The sequence below is a fragment of the Apteryx mantelli genome, chromosome 27 (assembly GCF_036417845.1).
Source record: "Apteryx mantelli isolate bAptMan1 chromosome 27, bAptMan1.hap1, whole genome shotgun sequence".
Taxonomy (NCBI): Eukaryota; Metazoa; Chordata; class Aves; order Apterygiformes; family Apterygidae; genus Apteryx; species Apteryx mantelli.
In genome coordinates, this window is record NC_090004.1 from 4789061 (window position 1) to 4808572 (window position 19512).

At 51.3% G+C, this 19512-nt stretch overlaps 1 protein-coding gene across 5 annotated transcripts; it reads right to left on the reverse strand.

Moving 5' to 3' along the window:
- Positions 1-149: 149 nt before the first annotated feature.
- Positions 150-19330, reverse strand: PDIK1L (PDLIM1 interacting kinase 1 like). Of its 5 annotated transcripts, none has more exons than XM_067311734.1 (3): positions 5949-6143; positions 5757-5831; positions 150-1848 (listed from the first exon to the last, which is right to left on the reverse strand). In XM_067311734.1, exon 3 carries the CDS (start codon positions 1752-1754, stop codon positions 720-722), a length of 1035 nt encoding a protein of 344 aa, XP_067167835.1. In that variant the 5' UTR covers positions 1755-1848; positions 5757-5831; positions 5949-6143; the 3' UTR covers positions 150-719. The 5 variants fall into 5 exon arrangements, with proteins under 5 accessions (XP_067167835.1, XP_067167836.1, XP_067167834.1 ...); XM_067311737.1 differs by lacking the exons at positions 150-1848; positions 5757-5831; positions 5949-6143 and adding exons at positions 10477-14267; positions 16963-17258; positions 19295-19330; XM_067311736.1 differs by lacking the exons at positions 150-1848; positions 5757-5831; positions 5949-6143 and adding exons at positions 10477-14267; positions 16963-18551; positions 19295-19330.
- Between the last annotated feature and the right edge of the window lie 182 nt (positions 19331-19512).

The following is a 19512-nucleotide window of genomic DNA, read 5'->3' on the forward strand; positions in this document are numbered from 1 at the left end:
CCCAGCCCGGCCTTGCCGGGGGCTTCGCCACAGGGAAACGCTCCGGGGAGCCGGCTCTGTCCCCGCCAGGGCGATGCGGAGGGACGGGAGCTGCCCCCGCACCCTGCGCCCTGCAGAAACCGCACGCACAGCCAGGCTAGAAACACAGGTTTATTGAGCACTGCCCCGATCCCACACAGCCCCTTTCCCTTCGGATCCGGTGAGCCTGGCGGGAGGGGATCAGCCGGGCGCTGCCTGCAGCGGGGGCTCGGGCTCTGCCCGCCGCCCCAGACCGTGCCTGGCTCCAGGACGGAGGAGCTGCGCAGCCTCCTCCCGCAGGAGCTGGGGAGCACCGAGGAGAGGCCGAAGGAGGACCTGGCGGGGGGACACCAGCCCACCAGGAGTCACCCACAGGGGTTCTGGCAGCTCCTCCCCCCCTTGGACACCCCCGTCATGCTCATCTGACCATCCACACCCCAAAATGCAGCCCTTTCCAGGTTCAGACCAGTCTCCAAGGGCATGAAACCATCTGCCCGCTCTTCCGTGGCCAACAGGGTCCAGCCCGCAGTGCCTCAGTTTCCCCACAGGTAGACCTGGTGTCTCTCCCAGCCAGCAGCAGCCCTGCAGTGCACAGCCCAGGGGTGCAGCCGGCGCCACGGGCCGTATCCAGCCGGCAGGACTGGCGTGGGGCTGGCCGGGGCCTCCCCGTCCCCCATTGGGGCGCATCTTCGTCAGGCCCCTCAGACCGTGGACTCCTTGGCGGCCGCCCAGGCTTGCTGGCAGCCATAGAGCCACTTGATAACGCGGGCGTTGCGCTCCACGACGGAGACGGCGGAGCAGAGCCTGGTGCCCGGCTCCTCCTCGCCTGGCTCCGCGTCCTCCCCACTGCCCCGTGACGCCTGGCTGGGCTCTGACTCGCACGAGCCCGGCGGCCGGGCGGAGGCGGCGTCCCAGCCCGCCGGCCCGAACCGCTCCTGCCCCAGCACCTCCACCAGCGCCCGGTCCAGGCCGCAGTAGTTGAAGAATCGCTCCTTCTCCGAGAGCGGCAGGGAGACGCGGAGCCCCAGCTCCTGCTTGGTGACGCTGGGGGAGGCCGGGGCCGGCGGCGGTGGCGGCTGCGGGAAGATGCTGCCGCTCGCGCCCTGCGTCCTCGCCTCCTCTTTCTCCGCGGGCACCCACAGCATGGGGGTGTCGGGGCTCGGGGGGGCTGCCGGCCCCTCGCCCAGCGCCCTGGCCGCGGGGGAGCCGGGGGGCTTGTCTCTGAGCGGCCCCTGGAAAAGGCGTCTCACCAGGCCGTAGCCCTTGGCGTTCTCCTTGTTCACGACCGGGCAGTCCCGTTTCTGCCGGTAAATGATGAGCGAGTCGGGTCTCAGCAGGCGCTTGCCGCCGCCCGCCCTCCGCGACACGGGGGACTGCGGGCACGGCAGCTTCCTGGGGCCGTCCCGGCTCAGGTCTGAGCCCGGGCAGAGCTCGTTACACTGCTGGAGAGCGAGGAGGCGCCGGCCGCGCGGCGAGAGCCGGGGCGAGCAGCCCAGCAGCGCCGGCTCCTGCCGGCTGTTGATGACCTGCTGGGATTTGACGTACTTGGCCTTGTCGGCCTCCAGGCGCTCCACGGCGCTGGGCGCGCGGGCCCCGCCGCCCCCCTGCGTCCGCTCCCGCAGGTAGCCGGGGCCCCGGTCCAGCAAGCCCAGGGGCGAGAGGCGGCGGCCAGGAGCCACCAGCCGCATGTTGCCGGAGGCGCACGCTGCCAGCGGCGGGCTGCCGAGGGGGACCATGGCCCGCGGGCCCTGAGCGTCGCGGCCTGGCTCCGGGTCCCGCGTCCGGGGAGGATCTCCAAGCCCCGCTTTGCTCCCGGACTCAGCTCCGGCCCTGGGAGGAGAGAGGAGAGACGGGGTTAGCGCTGAGGCAGGCGGCACCCCGGCAGCCGCCGGGGTCTCCAGCAGGCAGGAAAGGGCTCGGAGCGAGGCGAAGCCCTGGCACCGGCACTTTTCTCCGACGTGTCTTCGGCTAGCGTGGGAGATGAGCCCCTCCAGCCGTGACCCCGGGCAGGAAGAGAGAAGCGCCGCGCATCCGCCGGCCTCGCCGGCGTCCCAAGAGCAGCTTCCAACAGGAAAAAATACCGCAGCCGGCCACCTTATCTTTACGAGCCCGGGGCCGGCAGAACAAAGCGCGGCCCCGGCGGGCAGGAAAGCCGGCGAGCGTCCCCAGGCCCCGGCCGCCTCCGAGCGCGGCGGGGCCGCAAGGGCGTTTTGGCTCGCCCGGGTTTCTGTGCTGCGTGGGGTGACGGTGGCTCCCCGCCGCGCTGGCCCGGGCCGGGATCCCTGCTCCGCTTCCCTTTTGGGAAAGGAAAACAAAGGAGTCGGGGGCAGGTTTATTTTAAGCGGGGTCTGTCCGTGGCAGAGGTGCCTGCTGCGACTCCTCCGCGGCTGTCTAGGGTCATCTCCCTGCAAAGGAGGAACGGCCGCAGCGCCGGGGCTCTGCCTCTCCTGCTCCCGATTTCTGGCCCGATGGGATGGGAAGTCTGCAGGCTCCCGCGCCGGGGGGATCCTGAGCCAGGATCTGCTCTCTGCTGCCCGGGATAGAAGATACCTCTCCCGGCTTGGTGCTGTAACCGGATTCACGGTGAAGGTCATGGAGCAAAGGGCTTTTATTAGCCCCGGGGGCCCAAAGGCTTTTCCTCAGCTTTAATCGAGCATCCGTCCAGGGAGAGGGAGGGCAAAGCTGGGAGAGAGCTGACAGGCGGCCACGGAGGGCAGGATGGGACCAGGGCCATAAATCAGGTGCTGGAGGCGACATGTCCAGGGCAGGGGGCTGGAGTCTGAGCCAGGGGCTGTAAATGCTCAAAGCAGATGGTTTTCCTGGAACGGAGAGGCCCAAATGGCTGCGAAGAGCCGCCCCGTCGCTGGTGGCTAACCGTTAACCAGCCCCGGCTCCGGCAGCGGCGGCCTCTCGCTCCACAGACCCCGGAGGGGGCAAGGGGGACGTGGGCCCGGGCAGACGGCAGCTAACGAAACAGCAAACAGCCCAGGAGCCTCCTGCGCCTGCATCCCCACGTGCACAGCAGACAGGCTTCAGCCCTTCCTCCACCCCCATTTTACAGATGGGTAAACTGAGGCGTGCGGGGTTTTTTTTTCTGGTCCTGCGCTCCTAACGGACAAGCTCCTGAGCCTCTCCCCAATTCCAGACTGGTTTTCTGTGGCGGTTCAAGGCAAGCTGCCACCGGCAGGCAGTCCCGTCACCCGCTGGCTTCGCCCCAAGCCACCACGCCTGCACACTCCCGAGGCCAGGCCCGGCCCGGCCCCAGCTGCCTGCCCCGCGCCGGGATCCCTGCCCAGCCGTGGGCAGGGGATGCTCTCGCTCACCTGGGCCGCGCAGGGATGCTCCCGGCCGGGCAGAGGATGCTCTCGCTCACCGGGACCCGTGCAGGGATGCTCTCAGCCTGCTGCACTCTGTCTGTTCCCGTTCCGGTCCCTCCGGCTGCCAGCAGCAAACTGAGCCCGGAGCCGGCAGGAGCCTCATATACACCATAAGGAAGAGCCACCCTGTTAACCCCTTCTGCCCCGGCCCCGTCATTAACCCGCTCTGTGCCACGCGCCCCGCCGGCATCGACCCCCTCTGCCCCTGGGGCTGCAGCCTCTTCCCCACCAGCCCCTCTGCTCTGGCACAGCCACAATTAACCCCCGCTTTCCTGCAGCCTCTGCCACACGCTCCACCCCACCCCACCGCGGAACCATGTCCTCTCCGGCAACTCCTCCTGTTGCAGCTCAGTCCTGAGAAGCTGGGTCCAGCTTGAGAGCAGGAGCCCTCCGTGATCCCCCTTCCCCAGGGGTCCTGCTGGAGCCCCTCCGCACCTTGCCCGTCCAAGGACTTTATAGGCACCCTCACTTCCAAGCCCAGACCCCAAACCAGCGGCTGGCAAAGGAAAACGAGCACAGAAAGGTCCTTCCAGCACCTTCTCATCGGTGGTGAAAGGGTCAAAGCGAGCTCCGGGCCAGGCAGGTTCCTGCCTCCTCTTCCCCCGGGAAGGGCTGTAAATTGCAGGAAGCCACAAGCGACTGGAGCCAGCCCAGGGGTTATTTTTACCTCTGCCCTCTCCCCTTCCCAGAGGGCTGCGCATTCCTGGGGGGAAACAGCCCCCCGCTCCGCACACCATCCCTGTCCCCCCCCACCTCCCCGCGCCTGCTGAGGGGCTGCAAAGGTCTGCGGCAGGCGCCGGAGGGCGAAGGCTTCGCCCTGGTCCCAGCTCCTCAAAGCCCTGGTCCTCGTGGTGCAGGACCCGAGAAACCCCCGAGCACTCCCCACGGACCCACCAGCTTCACACGTGCCCCTTGCAGCCAGCCGGGGCTGCAAACCTGTTATGGGTGCTTGTCACCATCAGCGGCTTCTGTCCCCAGTTCTAGGCACACGTATGACCCCCCTATTCCTGGGCCCAGCGTCTGCGGTCGCACCCTGGCCTGCGCTCGGAGCAGTTGGGCTGCAGCTGGCTGTGACACAGCGATGCCCCTAGCAGAGAGCTGGGGGACAGGGAGGCTCTGGAAGGGACGAAGCAGTGGGATTTGGCATGGGAACAGCAGCCCTGGATGCTCTGTCCCCTGGCAGAAAGGGGAGCTGGTCCCGAGCGCTGCCTTTCCCCCCGGCCGGTTCCTTCCTGCGGCGTCGGCGCCAGTGCCGGGAACTGGGGCTGGCTCGGTCCCCGCACCTCCCTGCGTGCAGGCACCGGTGCCAGGAAGGCAGCCTGGGCCAGCGTCCCAGCACGGACAGAAACGGAGGCTCAAATCAGGGCTGCAGCAAAGTCTCTGAGGCCGGGGCTTGTCCGAGCTCTGCCGGCACTGGGCAAACCCCTGGGAAAGCAAGGAAGGGACAAACCCGGGCAGGAAGGCAACAAACACAGCTGTGATACAGCAAACAACCCTCCAGAGGAAGACGGGGAAACGGGAGCAAGAGCCTAACAAATCAGTGCCAACGTGAATCACTGTTTATGAGGACAGGATTATTTTCCGAGCTGGAATTCAGCCCACCATTCTGGTAAAGACACGAGTGAGTAAGGGCAGCCTTTGATTCACCTCCTTCTAGCGGATGCGGGCTGTTCCTGCGAGACACTTGGACCCAGCGCCTCCGCGTCCCCTGCCCTGCGAGGGAGACACGAGCAGACGGGCTGCTCGTGGGGGCGCAGGCCACCCCAGCCAGCCTGCCGCGTGCCGGCGAGCACCTACTGTTGGACTGCTACGCTTTGGATCAGCCAAATCCTTTTCAGGATGCGCAAAGGGGCAGTTTGAGAGGCATCGATAACCACCGCCAGGTCCAATGAAGGGCCCAGTTCCCCGGTAATCAATGGAAAACCCCTCACAGACCCCAAGGGGAAGCTAAACAGGCAGATTTTGTCCCTTTGAGCAGCGTTGACTTCCAGGGAGTTATTAACCCAACCGATCAACCCCTTATAAACACATCAGGTGGCATTTATTTCTTAGAGTCATTTGGAGGCTCAAAGTCCCCCTGTTTTTCAATTAAGGTTACTAGGAACATTGCAAAGCGCTGCCTGCTCCACCCTTGACAAATCCCTCTCCGTGCTGCAACCGGACTCTGGTTTCCTCTCCTCCCGGCTGCAGCTTTGCCCTCTGAGCGGGCAGCTTGGCTCGCCTGGAAGCGGCCACCGCGCCAGGCAAGCAAAGCAATCCCTGCCCAGGGTCCGGTGAGCAATCCTGGGTAAAACCCAGGAGCACACATCTCCAGATACCTTGTAAGACCCTACTTCTGCAAAGCAGCAAAACCATTTAGACCTTTGAGAATTGCTAGTCCAGATCCAAGCTGTTCAACCCAAGGTCCTGTGCTCAATGGCAGCCAGCATCAGACGCCTAAGAAAAAAATATAAGAAACAGGGCATTTATAGAGCAATACCTCTACCAGCCATAAACCGTTGATTGCTGTGAGGGTAAGAGCCATCCCAAAGCCTCCATCAAAATAACATGAACCTTCTCCTCAAAACCCCTCGGCAGTTCTTACAGTTTTATCCTGTCTCTCCTGAGCTGACGTTTTTCCTCAAAGCTCCAGCGCTGACTGGCCAGTAACTATGTGAGACTGTCGGGTTTTGTTCCACATACAGGAAACTTCCAGCCCTCACGGTTGGAGAGAAAAATTTGAGAAAGAACTCAAAGGTCAAGAGTCCAACAGCACAACTCTTCCCTCCAAAGTGATTTTTCAGAGCGTGTCCAACTCCTGATTAAACTGCCCTGTTCCCAGCAAGCCCTTCTCTCTCCTGGCTTGTGCTAACAGGGGACATGGCCCTCTCGGCCTCCCTGGTAATTATCTGCCCCACCTCATAAACACCCCATCACGCACTTCAGAAGGAGGATGAGTAGAAGAGCACAGCAAGATCACCAGGGCCTCCAGCACGCGGCTCTAATCTATCCCAGATGAGCAGGCAGGGGAGACCCCCAGGCTAACCACCCGCACGCGGGAGGAGGACTGAAGCCTGCCGTGTCCAATTGAATCGGCAGGGAAGATGAGCTTATTTCCAGAGAGGGAATTTGGCACGGATACCCGAGCTCAGGGCCCTGCTCCTCCAAAGGGGCAGAAGGGCTCTTCGCGTAGTCATTCATCAAGACACCAACCTATTGTCTCCGTGCCGCCCTTGGCACAGCGCTCCCAAGCAAAACCCCAGGATGCACGGACTCCTGGGGAAGAGTCTCCCACTGAGGTCCTCAGCACTCCTGGGCTTCCCAGGGAAAGCCTCAGATTCCCCAAGAGCCCTGTATGCACCAGGATATAAGAAAAAGAACAGGAAGAGTAACAACCCAGCCTGCAGACTGTTGCATACAAATGGTAAATACAAGCGGTTTTGAAGTGTTTTCTCTCTTGAGAAGTCCAGTCTGCCAACGGGAAGAGGGAGCGAGGGGTCAGGCCTGCATGACCTACCTCAGTCACCTTTCCAAGCGCATTTCTCCTTTAAAAATCGCTTCAGTGCCCCCACGACCAGGTGCAGTCCAGAGATGGGACTGACGAAACCGATAACCCAGCCATCTGTTTCTACTTGTTGGTTTACTTTCACAACCCACAAAAGCCCTTTCTGGTCTGAGGCCTACGCAAATGCCCCATACTCGAGAGCAGCTGACATGAGCAGCAGGCTTCAAGAGCTGCGTGGCTGCACGCCAGCCAGAGGGCTCGAGATATACGAACCTTTACTTGGGAGAGAACAGGACTGGAAGGCGTGCTACATGAGTTTAAAAATACCATGGGCTCAAACAGGCATAAATAAATCTGAAACCAGCACCTAATCTAAGGTAGCAACCACAGCTTCTTGCAAGTAGAAACTAGACAGCAGTCGGGGACAGAAGAAAAGATACCGAGCCTTATGCAGGTGTTCATGTCCTACTGACGGGGGCTTCAAAACACGCCTCAGGAGACTGTGGGCCTTGCTGATTTCTAGCAACTGTCCAGCATCTGGAAAGCAAAAAATAAGTCAGTACCACAGCTGGGACCACATAGGAAGGCTGGCAGAGAGAAGAAAGCAGCTGCCGTGAGTGCAGGGAGGTGTCCCCAAGGTGAAAGATGCTTTTCTGGGTGGGGGGAGGCCGAATCCACCACCTGCTGCAAGGCACCTATGAAGGATTTTCCATTGCGTGTTTTAGCCTCAAACCCCAGAGGTTAAAGACGCCTCAGTGCGCTTTAACAGCTGCTAATTCTAAGACCAGTTCTCCCTTTGCCCTCTTTGAAAAAACACAGAATAAGTCAACCTTGTTTTCTAGCACCCCAGACCTGCTTTGCCTGGTTAAAGGGGTTTATAAGAGCAAGGCACATCAGAGCCACGCCGCAGGGAGGAAATGCTATTTCTCGGCGCCGGCGTGCGGCAGCCGCAGCTCCAACTCGCCACCTGCCGGCCCGGCCCGCGGGGTCCGAGGCCACCGCGCCGGCCCCGGCTGCTCCGGACCAACAGCAGCCCTCACGCAACCGCTTTCTGCTTCGGGAGCCCAAACAGGCTGGAAATCATGTGGGAAGCAAGTGACCTACTGTGGAGAATATCGCGTGGGCCGCGTAGGGCCAGGTTCCTCTCGCGGGGATGCTCTTGGGCCGCTGGCTGATTTTTCAAGTCACTCGATTTCTCCGTGCTTCACTCGTTCTGCTTATAAAAACGTAAGGGCTCAGACTCCCCAAAACGCTTACAGATCCAGCGACCAGAGATGCTGCAACAGCTCAGAGCCCCTGTTTATACCATGAGGGTTTGTGGCATTTGAGATGCGTCCCTCTTCCTTAATTGCACTTAAGAATAGCTAGTGCTTTGCATAAAACGCTCCCCCAGCCCCAGGACCAAAAAGGAAACGAAACAGCAGTCAGGGCTCAGCAGTGCCCAAGTTGCAGGGCCCCATTAACAACAGTTCACGCTTAAATACCCCTAACTGGTTCTCCGTGGGACGCTGCTCTTCGCATTCCAGGGGAGATTCACTGCACAGACCACTAGTAAAGATTTTAAACGCTTAAAAATAGATACCACATAGGGGGAGAAAAAAAATTCACAGGACATTGGTGCACTGTAGGAAAAAGCAATGCAAAAATCATGCTTGCTCTGCATGCAGTCCGAAGTCCACCTAAGTTTGTATGCATAGTTAACCAACGTTCAGAGAGGAGAGAGAAAAAAAAAGCTGCTTTAAAGTACGGGCACCCTTCCAAGAGGCGGGCAGTCGCTGCTGTAGGTTTCCTCAGACAGGACTTTATCTAAGCCACAAAGCAACGTCTGTCATTACGCTGCAGTTTAAGCAAAAGTCCGGATTGGCTGGTGCAAAAACAAAACTGTTTAGACGAACACAAAGCAAAAATAAAAACAAGCTGAGTTCACAACCCCAGCGCTATAGAGCAAATATCTCCTAGGCAAGCCCTGCCTTAGGAAACAGAATGAGCAAACCGAAATCTGAGGTCTCAGTGCTCTGCAAAACAAAGCAAAAGCTGCATTATTCAGTCAGAGATGTAGCCTTATTTAAGTCTAACTTCTGTATGGGGATATCTGTATTTAGTTTTCCATGTTCTACACCCATTTGAAGTGTGTAGGTTTAATTTCTTCTCATTTTGTGGAGGAAGAATGTGGCTTATATTTATTTTTTAAATCACCACTTTTAAAACTAATCAAGGAGTTGTGACTGTTTCTCCTTTTGTTAAGGTACTTAACCTTTAAGGAAAAAAAAAAGAAGTTTCAATCTCTCTCAGTTTTTACAAGACCATATTGGCTTACTGATTTAAGCACACAGGTCTCAGCCAGGTGGGAATTGGCCCACTTCTGGCACTAGCATAAGTAGGAAACTGCAGGCAAAGATGCAAGTGCACTGGCATATGAAAGATGAAGGGGGCTGGGATTTCTGGTGGGGTAGCAGAAACACAAGGAAACATACAGCATTTCCAGCTTCCACTATTCCCACCCCCAGGTTTGACGAACCTTTCTTCTGGAGCACTTTTAATTAAAAACATGTAAATTACTCCTAGACTCTTGTATCATGTATAAGTAATACTGTTTCCTCTCTCTTTATTCCTAAGGCTTCGTGGGGCATGTGAAACCAGTAGGTCATCGTCTCACAAATCTCCAGGAGGTTAATTACACGCAGCCCAGCCCCAGGAGCTACCCAGGCACCGGGCACAAGCCTGCTGCTGAGGAGACCTTCCTCCACAAGCTGCAAACACAGCCAGGCTAGTTTAAGCAGTAAGCTCCTACTTTGGCGCTTTGCCCACACATACAAGAGGGAAATGCAAGACAGCACGCTTGTACTCTGCTTCCTTCAGTCCCTCCGCACAAGGGTTGTGGTGCAAGACAGCGCTAAAGGGAGGCAACAGGGTTCACACACAGAATAAGGACGAGCGTCTCTCTGGTCCTCCTGTTCCAAATCCACTGCAGGGACATTGCCTGTGTTTGCTTCAATGGGTGGAGCGTCAGTGCCCAAAACAGCAGCAGCACCTATTTGCAGCCTCAAAAATCCAGTAGTACCGGTAACTAAGCACTACGGAGACTGCCAGAGAATTTGATACAGCCCAGGGTGGGACCCTCTCTACCTGTACTAACAACTTCAGGTATGTACTGCATGCAAGAATACCTTCTTTAGTCTTGTCCTTGAAAATGAAGTTGATCCCAGGAGACAACCGTTTTGATTCTTTCTTAAGAGTCTGAGCAGAAGCAGCAGGGTCCATATGGGCACAGTTCACCTAAACTCATCCAAAAGTCAGCTCTATTTTTACAGCCAATTCAGCCCTTGCTCTGCCAAGTTCAAGCAGTGCACTGTACACCGGTGCAAGTTTTGTACTGCTGCTACCCGCAGAAGATGAGCAGCACAGTGATTAGCCAATCTAGCACCTTTTACAAGCCTAACATCACTTGCAGTATGAGTGTAACGACTACTAAACTACTTCTTTTCTAGCAGAGCAAATAAGCCTCTCTGCAGCTTTGATGACAGCTACATGATAACATTGTGCTGACTGAAAAGAAAGCATTTCTCTGTAGAGAGTTCAAGAACTTCATTGAAATTCATTTTTTTTATTTCAAAAACAGTCATGAACTTAATAAATTACACAATAATTTCCCCCATTATAAATTCTTCATAAAATATATTTTACAACTTCTAAGGAAAGTTTTGAAAGTCTTTTCTTTCTGAGTGCTGATGAGCGTCTTGACTTTTGTGTCATGCTGGTGAATTCTGTAGCTGCTACGACAGTTTGATCTATCAGAGGTTTTAAAACAAAGACCTCAGACACAACAAAAAACAAAGACAAATCAGACAGAACACAGACCTCAAGGACTATCATTCAGTGTTAACCAAGAAAACACTCAGCTTCACCCGACATCAAGGCTAAGCACCATGAGAGGGATTTCAGGTACCCCCACCCTTAAAGTGGCAATCAGTGCAAAGAAACACTTTGGGAGTCAGGAACTTTGCTGTGCAGTTTGTTATCATGAGTTTCTGCGCTGCAGGTAGCCGCGCGTTCAGTGTTCGTCCTTTGAAATACAACAGAGGATGATCAAACGATTTGCAAAGAGCTTTAAAAGTAAGTGCTGTTATTCCAGAGTAGATTAATACTTTACAATAAACAGAGTTGATTCTGGCTTTTGGGTGGACAGGAGAGAAAAGGAAGGTAGCAAACGATTTTTAAAAACTCAAGTTTAAGACGAAAGATTATATCCTCTTAAAACTTTACACAACCCTCAGTCACTGACCATGCAGAATACAAGTATTGTAAAATAGTGTTGGCACAGACGGCAAGAGGTTTGTTTTCCTCCTTTCAGCAACAAGTCAAAGCTTTCATTGTACCAAATTCAGTTAAAACACGAGAACAAACAGATCTCCACTTTTAGAGCAGAAGAACAAATAGATCTCTCCTTGTCATTATTCATGTATAGGCTCTAACTTACTTTTATAGGCTAAGCTCCCTGCAGGGAAGAAGCAACACCGGGAAACCTACACAGGCGGCAGACCGTATCCTCCGTCACCGCAGGCCAGGCCGATCTATACCAGAGTGAAGCTCTTCTTGGCTGAGCTCAGCGACACCTCAGTATGACAGAGCAGCATCTTCTGCTAATTACTTTGTACTTCTATAGCATCTTCTAAACAACCAATATTGTTTTGCTTTGAGACAGGAAGGCATGTTTGTCTAAAAATCACAGTTTAAGTAACTTGCCTTAAATGATAAAGCGAAGCAAAATAACACAAACAGGGGACCATGGACCCTTGAGTAACTGCTAGACTACGCAATAACAGGTAAGAATCAGTGGTAGTCTAAAGTATCAGAAGTTTGGTAGAATCAGTAACTATGTTAGGAGAACCTTTCCTTACTTTTGGAAGAACAACAAAAAAATTACACTCTTCCTTTGTTTGTGCTGTTAATTCACACTCCGGGCAGAATAAACACTGACTGATCAGAATCACTCCCCGGGATTCTCATAGGAGCAAGTGGGAACAGCATCTGAGGAGCAAGATCCACATGGGATTAGTTTTAAGGCAGTTTTCAGGTAAGATTGGAGAAAAAAATAGTAACTTGACTATTAAAAAAATTGGTTTGTTGCAGCTTTAACATATCTGCCTTTTAAAGGCCATTTTTTAAGTCTCTGCTTTTTCAAAAAGGTCAAATGGATGAAAAATGTCATACTCCTGCACCCAAGAGAAAAAAGCATTTATTATACTATTACAAGGAAGCTTTTGTCTACCCTACAGTGCTAGGTAACCTTAATGAAAACTCTCTTAGCATATGAATCTGTTGCTGTGGAATAAGAGCTGGGGGTAAGCTCAACAACTTCAAAGCTTTTCATCTTACCATCCATGGTTTTAAATAAATACTACTTTTTTTTTTAAAAAAAGGAGGAAAACAAACCCAAATATTGGCCTAGGTTAGTGCACAAAACAAACACCTTTTCACATACTGATTACTAAACATTTTCTCCCCTATTTGAAAATAGGTGCGTTTAACACGACAAACAATCACCCCTTTATCACCTCAACACTACCAGGTTAGAAGCAGTGCCAGAAAGAAAGGACGAGACCATGACCAACATGCTGGTTAGATCCATTTAACAGGAAAAGCTGTGTTGTAGCCATATTTTGAAGAATCTTAAAATAATGTCTTAAGCTGCCGGATTCCCTCACCAAGTGTCTACATTTTCATAGGCTAAGCTCACAGAACTCTCCTACTGCAAGCATTCGAGTTGCTACTGGATTACAGATGCAAGAGTAGAAGGCAGGTTATGAAACTGTAGGTTAACTGATTAATAAAGTGTTTGATTACTAGAAGAAAGCAAAATTGAATTATTAATGACCTAACCAACATGCTAGCACATGACTGCATACATTTGTAATTTGACTCCCTCAGCGATAAGCTCATTAAGCTGTTAAGTGCTAAGCTCAACCACCTCAGCACTTAAAACTGCTGATCCCTTTGCATTGCATTTTTTGTCTACAAAGTCAAGTCTCAGACCCCATCTTTAAAGCTAGATAATAAAAATAAATAAAGTTATTCAGTTCTGGAGAAGGAATGCTTCTCACCGATCTTCCTCACCCAGTTTTCTAGCAGATCCCAATCATTCAGACCCATAGCAAATAATTTAGGAAAGTGGCATTTTCTCTATGGAATGCAACACAAACAGGCCTACACTCCCAGTCACTCACATGTACATAAATATATACACAGAATTACTTTACAAAGCCCAAAGATTTGCACTACCAGCATGCAAACCTCTTTTTCCATGAGAGTTCCTAATACTGATATAGGAAACAGGAATGTATGAAATACTCCATGACATATTGCTGGAAATCAAGTCTCGGATCTTACAACATTCTGCTGCCAACTTATATGAACAAACATCTTCACATCTTACACTTGTGTGTAACATCCTGATGTTATACATATAAATGCATCTTTAACAGAGTGGCCAACTGAAGCTCACACAATTTAAGAAGCTCAAAAGAAACTGCTGATAAAAAAACCAAACCCTGCAGGTTTGAGCTCAGGCTTGTTTCTTTTACTGCCATAAAGTTGCACCATCGGTTAGATCAGAAGCAGCTCTATCAAGAGATTAACTACTCTGTAGGTCACGTGTCCCAGTTGCTGTCTTTAAAAGCTATGTTGACTAATCGAAGTTCTAGCTCAAAGGCATCGGGACGGTCCTGTGGATTGGCAGCCAGCATTTCCTTGATCAGCTGTTTCATTCGAGCATTCATAGACTTTTTCTTTACTGGGATGAGTAGTTCCATTTTAGGGTTTTCTAGAAGTGCCTCTCCAACAGGCACAATTTCTGTCCCTTGCTTGACATAACTCCCCAGAAGTTCTTTCTTTGTTTCTGTATCTATGAATGTGATTCTTTCTAACATTGCCCAAATTATAATCCCCAAGGCAAAGATGTCTGCTTTCGCAGTGTAGTGTCCTTCCCAGACTTCAGGGGCCATATAGAAGTCAGTCCCACATGCAGTAGATAGAAAACACTTATTTACGTTGACTGGTTCTTCGGGATTCTGTCCTGAAGCTGAACATACCTTACTTAGCCCAAAATCTGCTACTTTCAGGGTAGGTTCCAAGTCACTAGCATCCATCCTGCTCTGTGATATCAGAATATTGTCAGGTTTGAGATCACGATGAATAATCTGATTTTTGTGCAGGAAAGCCAGAGCGCTGCTGAGTTGAAGCATGAAACTGGTGTTGGTCTTGCGGTTAGGCTTTCGGGACAACAGATACTCATTCATATCTCCTCCATCACAGAAATCCATTACAAACCAAAGGTAATAAGCGCTTCTGGGGTCAAAGACTATTTCTCCTTTTAATGAGGTCTCTACAAGCTGCAACAAGGAAAAGAGATGTCATAACTACCCGATGATCACAAGAATACAAAGATATGCTGGAAAAATGCATGAAGTTTAGACCTTCCTCTCTACAATCCAGACAGTAAGATATTGCAACTGATAAGAACAGAATCTTATGCCAAATTTAAGATTTGAAAATTTCAGTGTCATTTGAAGATGACAATGTATTTGACTGCCTACTTATTTTCCTGCATGTGAAGCATATCAAGTTTCCACCCTGGCCCAGGAACTAGGGCTATACCCAGATAACAGTATTTTGAAAGATACTGTGTGGCCATTGCATTCCCATCTGTTTCAGCTGGACAGTGTCCCACCCCTAACAAAGCTTGTCCCACCCATTTTGCTAACAACTTTAGTGAATAAACAGAATTTCAGCAAGTAACTCTGTACAGTGCCAATGGGTTAGATTTGTCCTCTGCTGATGAAATAGCATTACAATAGATTTTTAAAGCCTATTCTCCATTCCTTATGCATGAATACATTCCAGTAAGTGTTAACACAGTATCTCTTAACTCAGGAGAACACTAATCTACATGCCCAGCTGAACAGCTGTTGCAAGTAACACACTTCTCACCATCATTATTAACTAGCTATATTCTGGAATACATGCAATGAATAACTTGAGCTGCCAGTTCTAATAAATGCTCTATACAAAGACAAATTAAACCAGCAATCAGTTTTGCTAATCCTGTTTACACAACTACACATTTGTTTCTCTGAAGTGGCTCTTAGCATATTCTGGAAGGTAAGTCTTTCACTCATTTCTGTTAGTAGTAAACCAAGGGATATTAAACCAAACACTTTCAAAAAAATGAAGGCAGCTATTAGCAAAGCATTTTCAGCTGCCACTCTGAAAAAGAAAAGTGAGGCTTTCCATCCAAGAGCAAAATTAGTAGTAACTTATAGCTATTTTAAATTATGAGCACAGCTCTTACTCAAAACGGACCAACTGGACAGTGGATTCAAATAATAACTTAAAATACATATTTAGGCTATATGGTCAATGACAGCGAAATTAAGGTTTCACAGCTGGGGAGGGAGTCTCCTTAGCCAAATGAGTAACACATACACTTTTGCCTTCTACGTGGGTTTACAGAAGCTTTACAGGATTCTGCATCTTCATTCAGAGCACTAGATGACAAACTCCACTTTTGTGCCTGTAACAGTGGCAAAGCACCATGAGGAAGACCAAACTAATTTAAAATTCTTACTATATTGACTTGTTCAGCATATACCAATTAAGCACCTGCCCCAGGGTACTTCAGAAGACACTACTACCCTTTCCCCAGCCAGCTTTCTTTACATACTGCACCAGTTCAGTTCTGAAAAGTAACATACCTGGGTTTGGGGGGGGGGCAGGGGGGAAGGAGAGCAAGCCAAGGGAGCTCTTATTTGCCCTATTATAGCATACCCTATTATAAAGTTATCCAAGCCTCTTTAGAGTCTAAGTCCAAAGCTCAGTTGTGCCCTTTGCTCTTTTCTGCTCTTTGAAGCAGGAAAACAACTTGCAGTGCTTGTGCCTACTATCAACAGCCCCCCGACACAGGTGAGATCCTACAGCTGTCTGCAACTTTGCTGCAATATCCCCCCGCTCCACTAAAGACTAGGAAGGTAAGCCACTAATATCTCCCGTATGAGCTGACAGTACTATTTTACTCTAACCCCTGCACGAAAGCAGGTCAACAGCAAGCACTGAGCTACAGGTAGTTTACAAAGGCAAGAATCCTCTTTCTCAGGCTTGTACAGCATCCAGTACAATGGGATCTAGACAGCCATGAAGTGTTATCAGATGGACATTCAATTAAAAAAAAAAAAAAACCCTACATTAGACATGCAAGAACAACAACAATAAAAACTAAAATGATAAAAACTGACTAGAGATAATACAATAAACATTTAGTAAGCTATTGACTGTTAAAACCAGACAGGCAAGATTCTGTGAGGGGATGTTTTATAGTTCCTGACAAGGGAACGAACTAGATGATCTTTCAAGGTCCTTCAGAGCTACTTGTTTATTGTTCTGTAACATACGTCTTCAAACTTAAAGGCAACTTAAGACGACGCCTTCAGCAGCCACATAGGGGAAAGTGATATTTATTCCTCTGCTCCATTATTTATCATACACTAGACCTTTAGTCCTCTTTGAAAAGATTAAGAGTTATTTACTCAGAAAAGAAATAAAAACAGCTCATTGCACTCTAGTAATTGCTTATTATTATTTCTGAAGGAATTTTAAGTGCTGGTTTTCTAAATCAAGATGGTTACTTCCTCTTCCAAGGACAACTGAGATTAAGGAATTCTTCAGGGCTCTGTCTCTAGATATTAGTCAATATGTCTTCATTAACCCTGCAGCAGGGCTTCTACCAAGTAAACACAACAGCCCACATCTCCCTTGTGCATTATTTGTGCCCTTTCCTCAAATAATCAGAGAGATTTTCGTTAAAAAAAGTCCTGGAGTGGCACAGCTTCCAATTAGAAGATACAGGTGATTATTCGATAAGTATGTTCTTCTAAAAATCTAAAATAAGTTTTGGATGTCAGCAGTGCAAATAGCCTCTCCTACATAAGCATACTTTAAAAAAAAAAAAAAAAGTCTTAGCTACCCACCTCCTTCCCTCCCAGCTACAGATACATGTTATTACTTCCACCCCATTACCTCAGCTTCATGTACCTGTAAATAAAGGGAGGAACTGGAGCCATGGGACATCTTCTGCACCATACCATCTTTCTGCAAGATGCACTCCTCCAGATGAATGACGTTGGGATGTTGGCTCTTGATACTGCTAAGTGCCCAGAACTCACGCAGAGCTAGTTCCACGTTCTCTGGAGCATGGCACCGAATCTTTTTCACCGCAACCCGTGCAGAGGTCTTCCTGACGACTGCTTCGTACACCACACCATAACTGCCACGGCCAACCTCCCGTATTAGATCGTACTTAGGCTGGCTACTCACCATCTTCAAAGGTTCTGGGGAAGGGGGAAGGGGAAAAAACCCATAGAACTAAAACTTTTGAACAACTAATCTGTATTTTCCCTATATGACTTGGTGAGGCAACATTAGGCCTTCAATTATTAGGGCACTGCTTCTGAATGTAACATCTCATAACACCACATTCTAGTGCTAGAATATCCTAAAATCTACTTGGTAAACCTATACCTGTTGCTAAGGAGTAGTTAAAAGTGAAATTATATCATTTCAGTTGGACTATTAAGATTGCAAATACAGGCCAGTTTTCAAGAATGCAGCAGTTCAAACCTAGACTTCATGCTGCATTGAGACGGGATTATCACATATTCTCTTGCTGCTTTCTCTCAGTATCTTTTGCTCTGTCTGTGCATGTAACAGCACAGTATCATGCTCAGTTGATGCCTGGGATATCAGAGAAGAGGTTTAGTTGAAGCTTATGGTTAGGCAATAACAGATTTAATTTAAAACTGCATTTTAAGGAGGTGACAGCATAGGTAAATATTTTTATTATAATTTAACTATGAAAATCTTTTTTGGATGCTAAGACAAGAGGATGCTTCAGAATGCTTATATATTTTTTTCCATTGTTACTATGCTTTTCTACCCAGTCTCCTCTGAATAATCAGTTTAAGGTTCCAAAAAGTTGAAAAGGGCAACTGATTACAGAAGCTCTTACTCAGCATCTAAATTTCAGTTTTGCTGAACAGGGCAAGGATTTCAACAAAAACTAGTATATTGCTCTATAAGCAAAACAAGAGAGAGACAAACAAAAAACAGTGCCACAAACTTATGAGCCTTTACACACTTCTCTGCAAGTTTACAAACCAAAACACAACAGCACCACCTTCATATAAACAAACCAAAATGGGACACTGACTATAGACGGAAAAAAAGGCTTGGCTAGCCAAACATTACTGGTCAAACAGAATGAAATGTAAAAAAAGAAAGAAGTATCACAGTTAGTAGATCAGAACTAAAATATTTTGTAAGACTGCTAGTGATAAGTGTAATTGTCTTTCTGTCAGTAAACCAGGCACTAAGGACCACATCAAAACAGCCCCTTCTCAGTAGGAAGCTTTCTAGTTCTTCCAGTGTTTTAGGTACCAAGAAAAAAAGAAAGTAAGAAGAGAGACACAGGTATCACCAGCCTCAGGACACTGTCAATGCAGATGCTTAGAACCTTTTGGCAAAGTTTTGTGGTGAACATTTGCAGTAACGCTTGAACTGAAACTGATGCGAGCAAGAAATTCCCTACCATGAGATGCAGGTCACACGAGGCATTGAGCCTGCACCTGTAACATGATTACGAGAAACAGATTACGGTCTGAAGGGGAAGATCCGATGGGCCAGTAACACCTCCCAAGCAGGGGAGGAAGGCAGGATCTGTAATCTCAATGGCGGCCAAATCTAAGGAAAAGATGGTGTTACTCGGACACCACCGCATCAGGCCCAGAAGGAGCAGAAAACGCGCCCCGTCTTTGGGTGGCTACCTGCGTGCTGTGGCCGGGGGGGCTCTGCCCTCCTGCCGAGGCCTTGCCTGGGCCACGAACCCCGGCCGGGCACCATTGGGGGAAGCGCTGCCCGCTCGCGCCAACCCGCCAGGCCCCGCCGTGGGCAGCGAGCGCTGGGCCTGGGCGGCCGCCGCCGGCGTCGCGCGGACGAAGCGCCTCTCCTCCCCGCCTTGTTAAAAATAATAATCACAGAACGAGATAAGGTGTGCTCCCCCTGCTCCTCCAGGGAGGCTCCACGAGCAGCAGCCGCACGGGGACCCCACCAGCGCCCAGGGCGGGTCACTCCGGGGGGGGAATTAAGGCGGTTTTGGCCGTTTTCAACACACACCCCCCCCACCTCCCCGAGGCCCGGGCTCACCCCGAGGGCTGCAGGCCCCGGGCCGCGCAGCAGGTGCCCGGGCCCCGCTCAGGGCAGCCCCCGGCGCACCGGAGGCGGAGCCGGGCTCGGCCCCTCACTGTGACGCCCCGGGGCCGCCGTCGCCGCCGCCCCCGACCCTCCTCCACGGCCCGCGGCGCCGCGTTACCTCAGCGCCGCCGCCGCGCTCCCGCCGTCCGGCCGCCATTATAGGGCTCCCCCCCCGCCGCGCCGCCGCCGACACACCCCCGCCGCGCCCCGCCCCCGTCCCCGCCCCCGCCGCCGCGCCGCCTCCTGATTGGCCGGCGGCAGCCGGCGAGGGGAGAGCGCGCGCGCGCGCCCCCCTGCGGCGGGGCGGGGGCGCGCGCGAGGGCTCCCGCGCGAGCC

Bases quoted from the DNA above. Each gene is read 5' to 3' on its own strand.
- PDIK1L (XM_067311735.1), bottom strand. From the start codon at position 1,754: ATGGTCCCCCTCGGCAGCCCGCCGCTGGCAGCGTGCGCCTCCGGCAAC.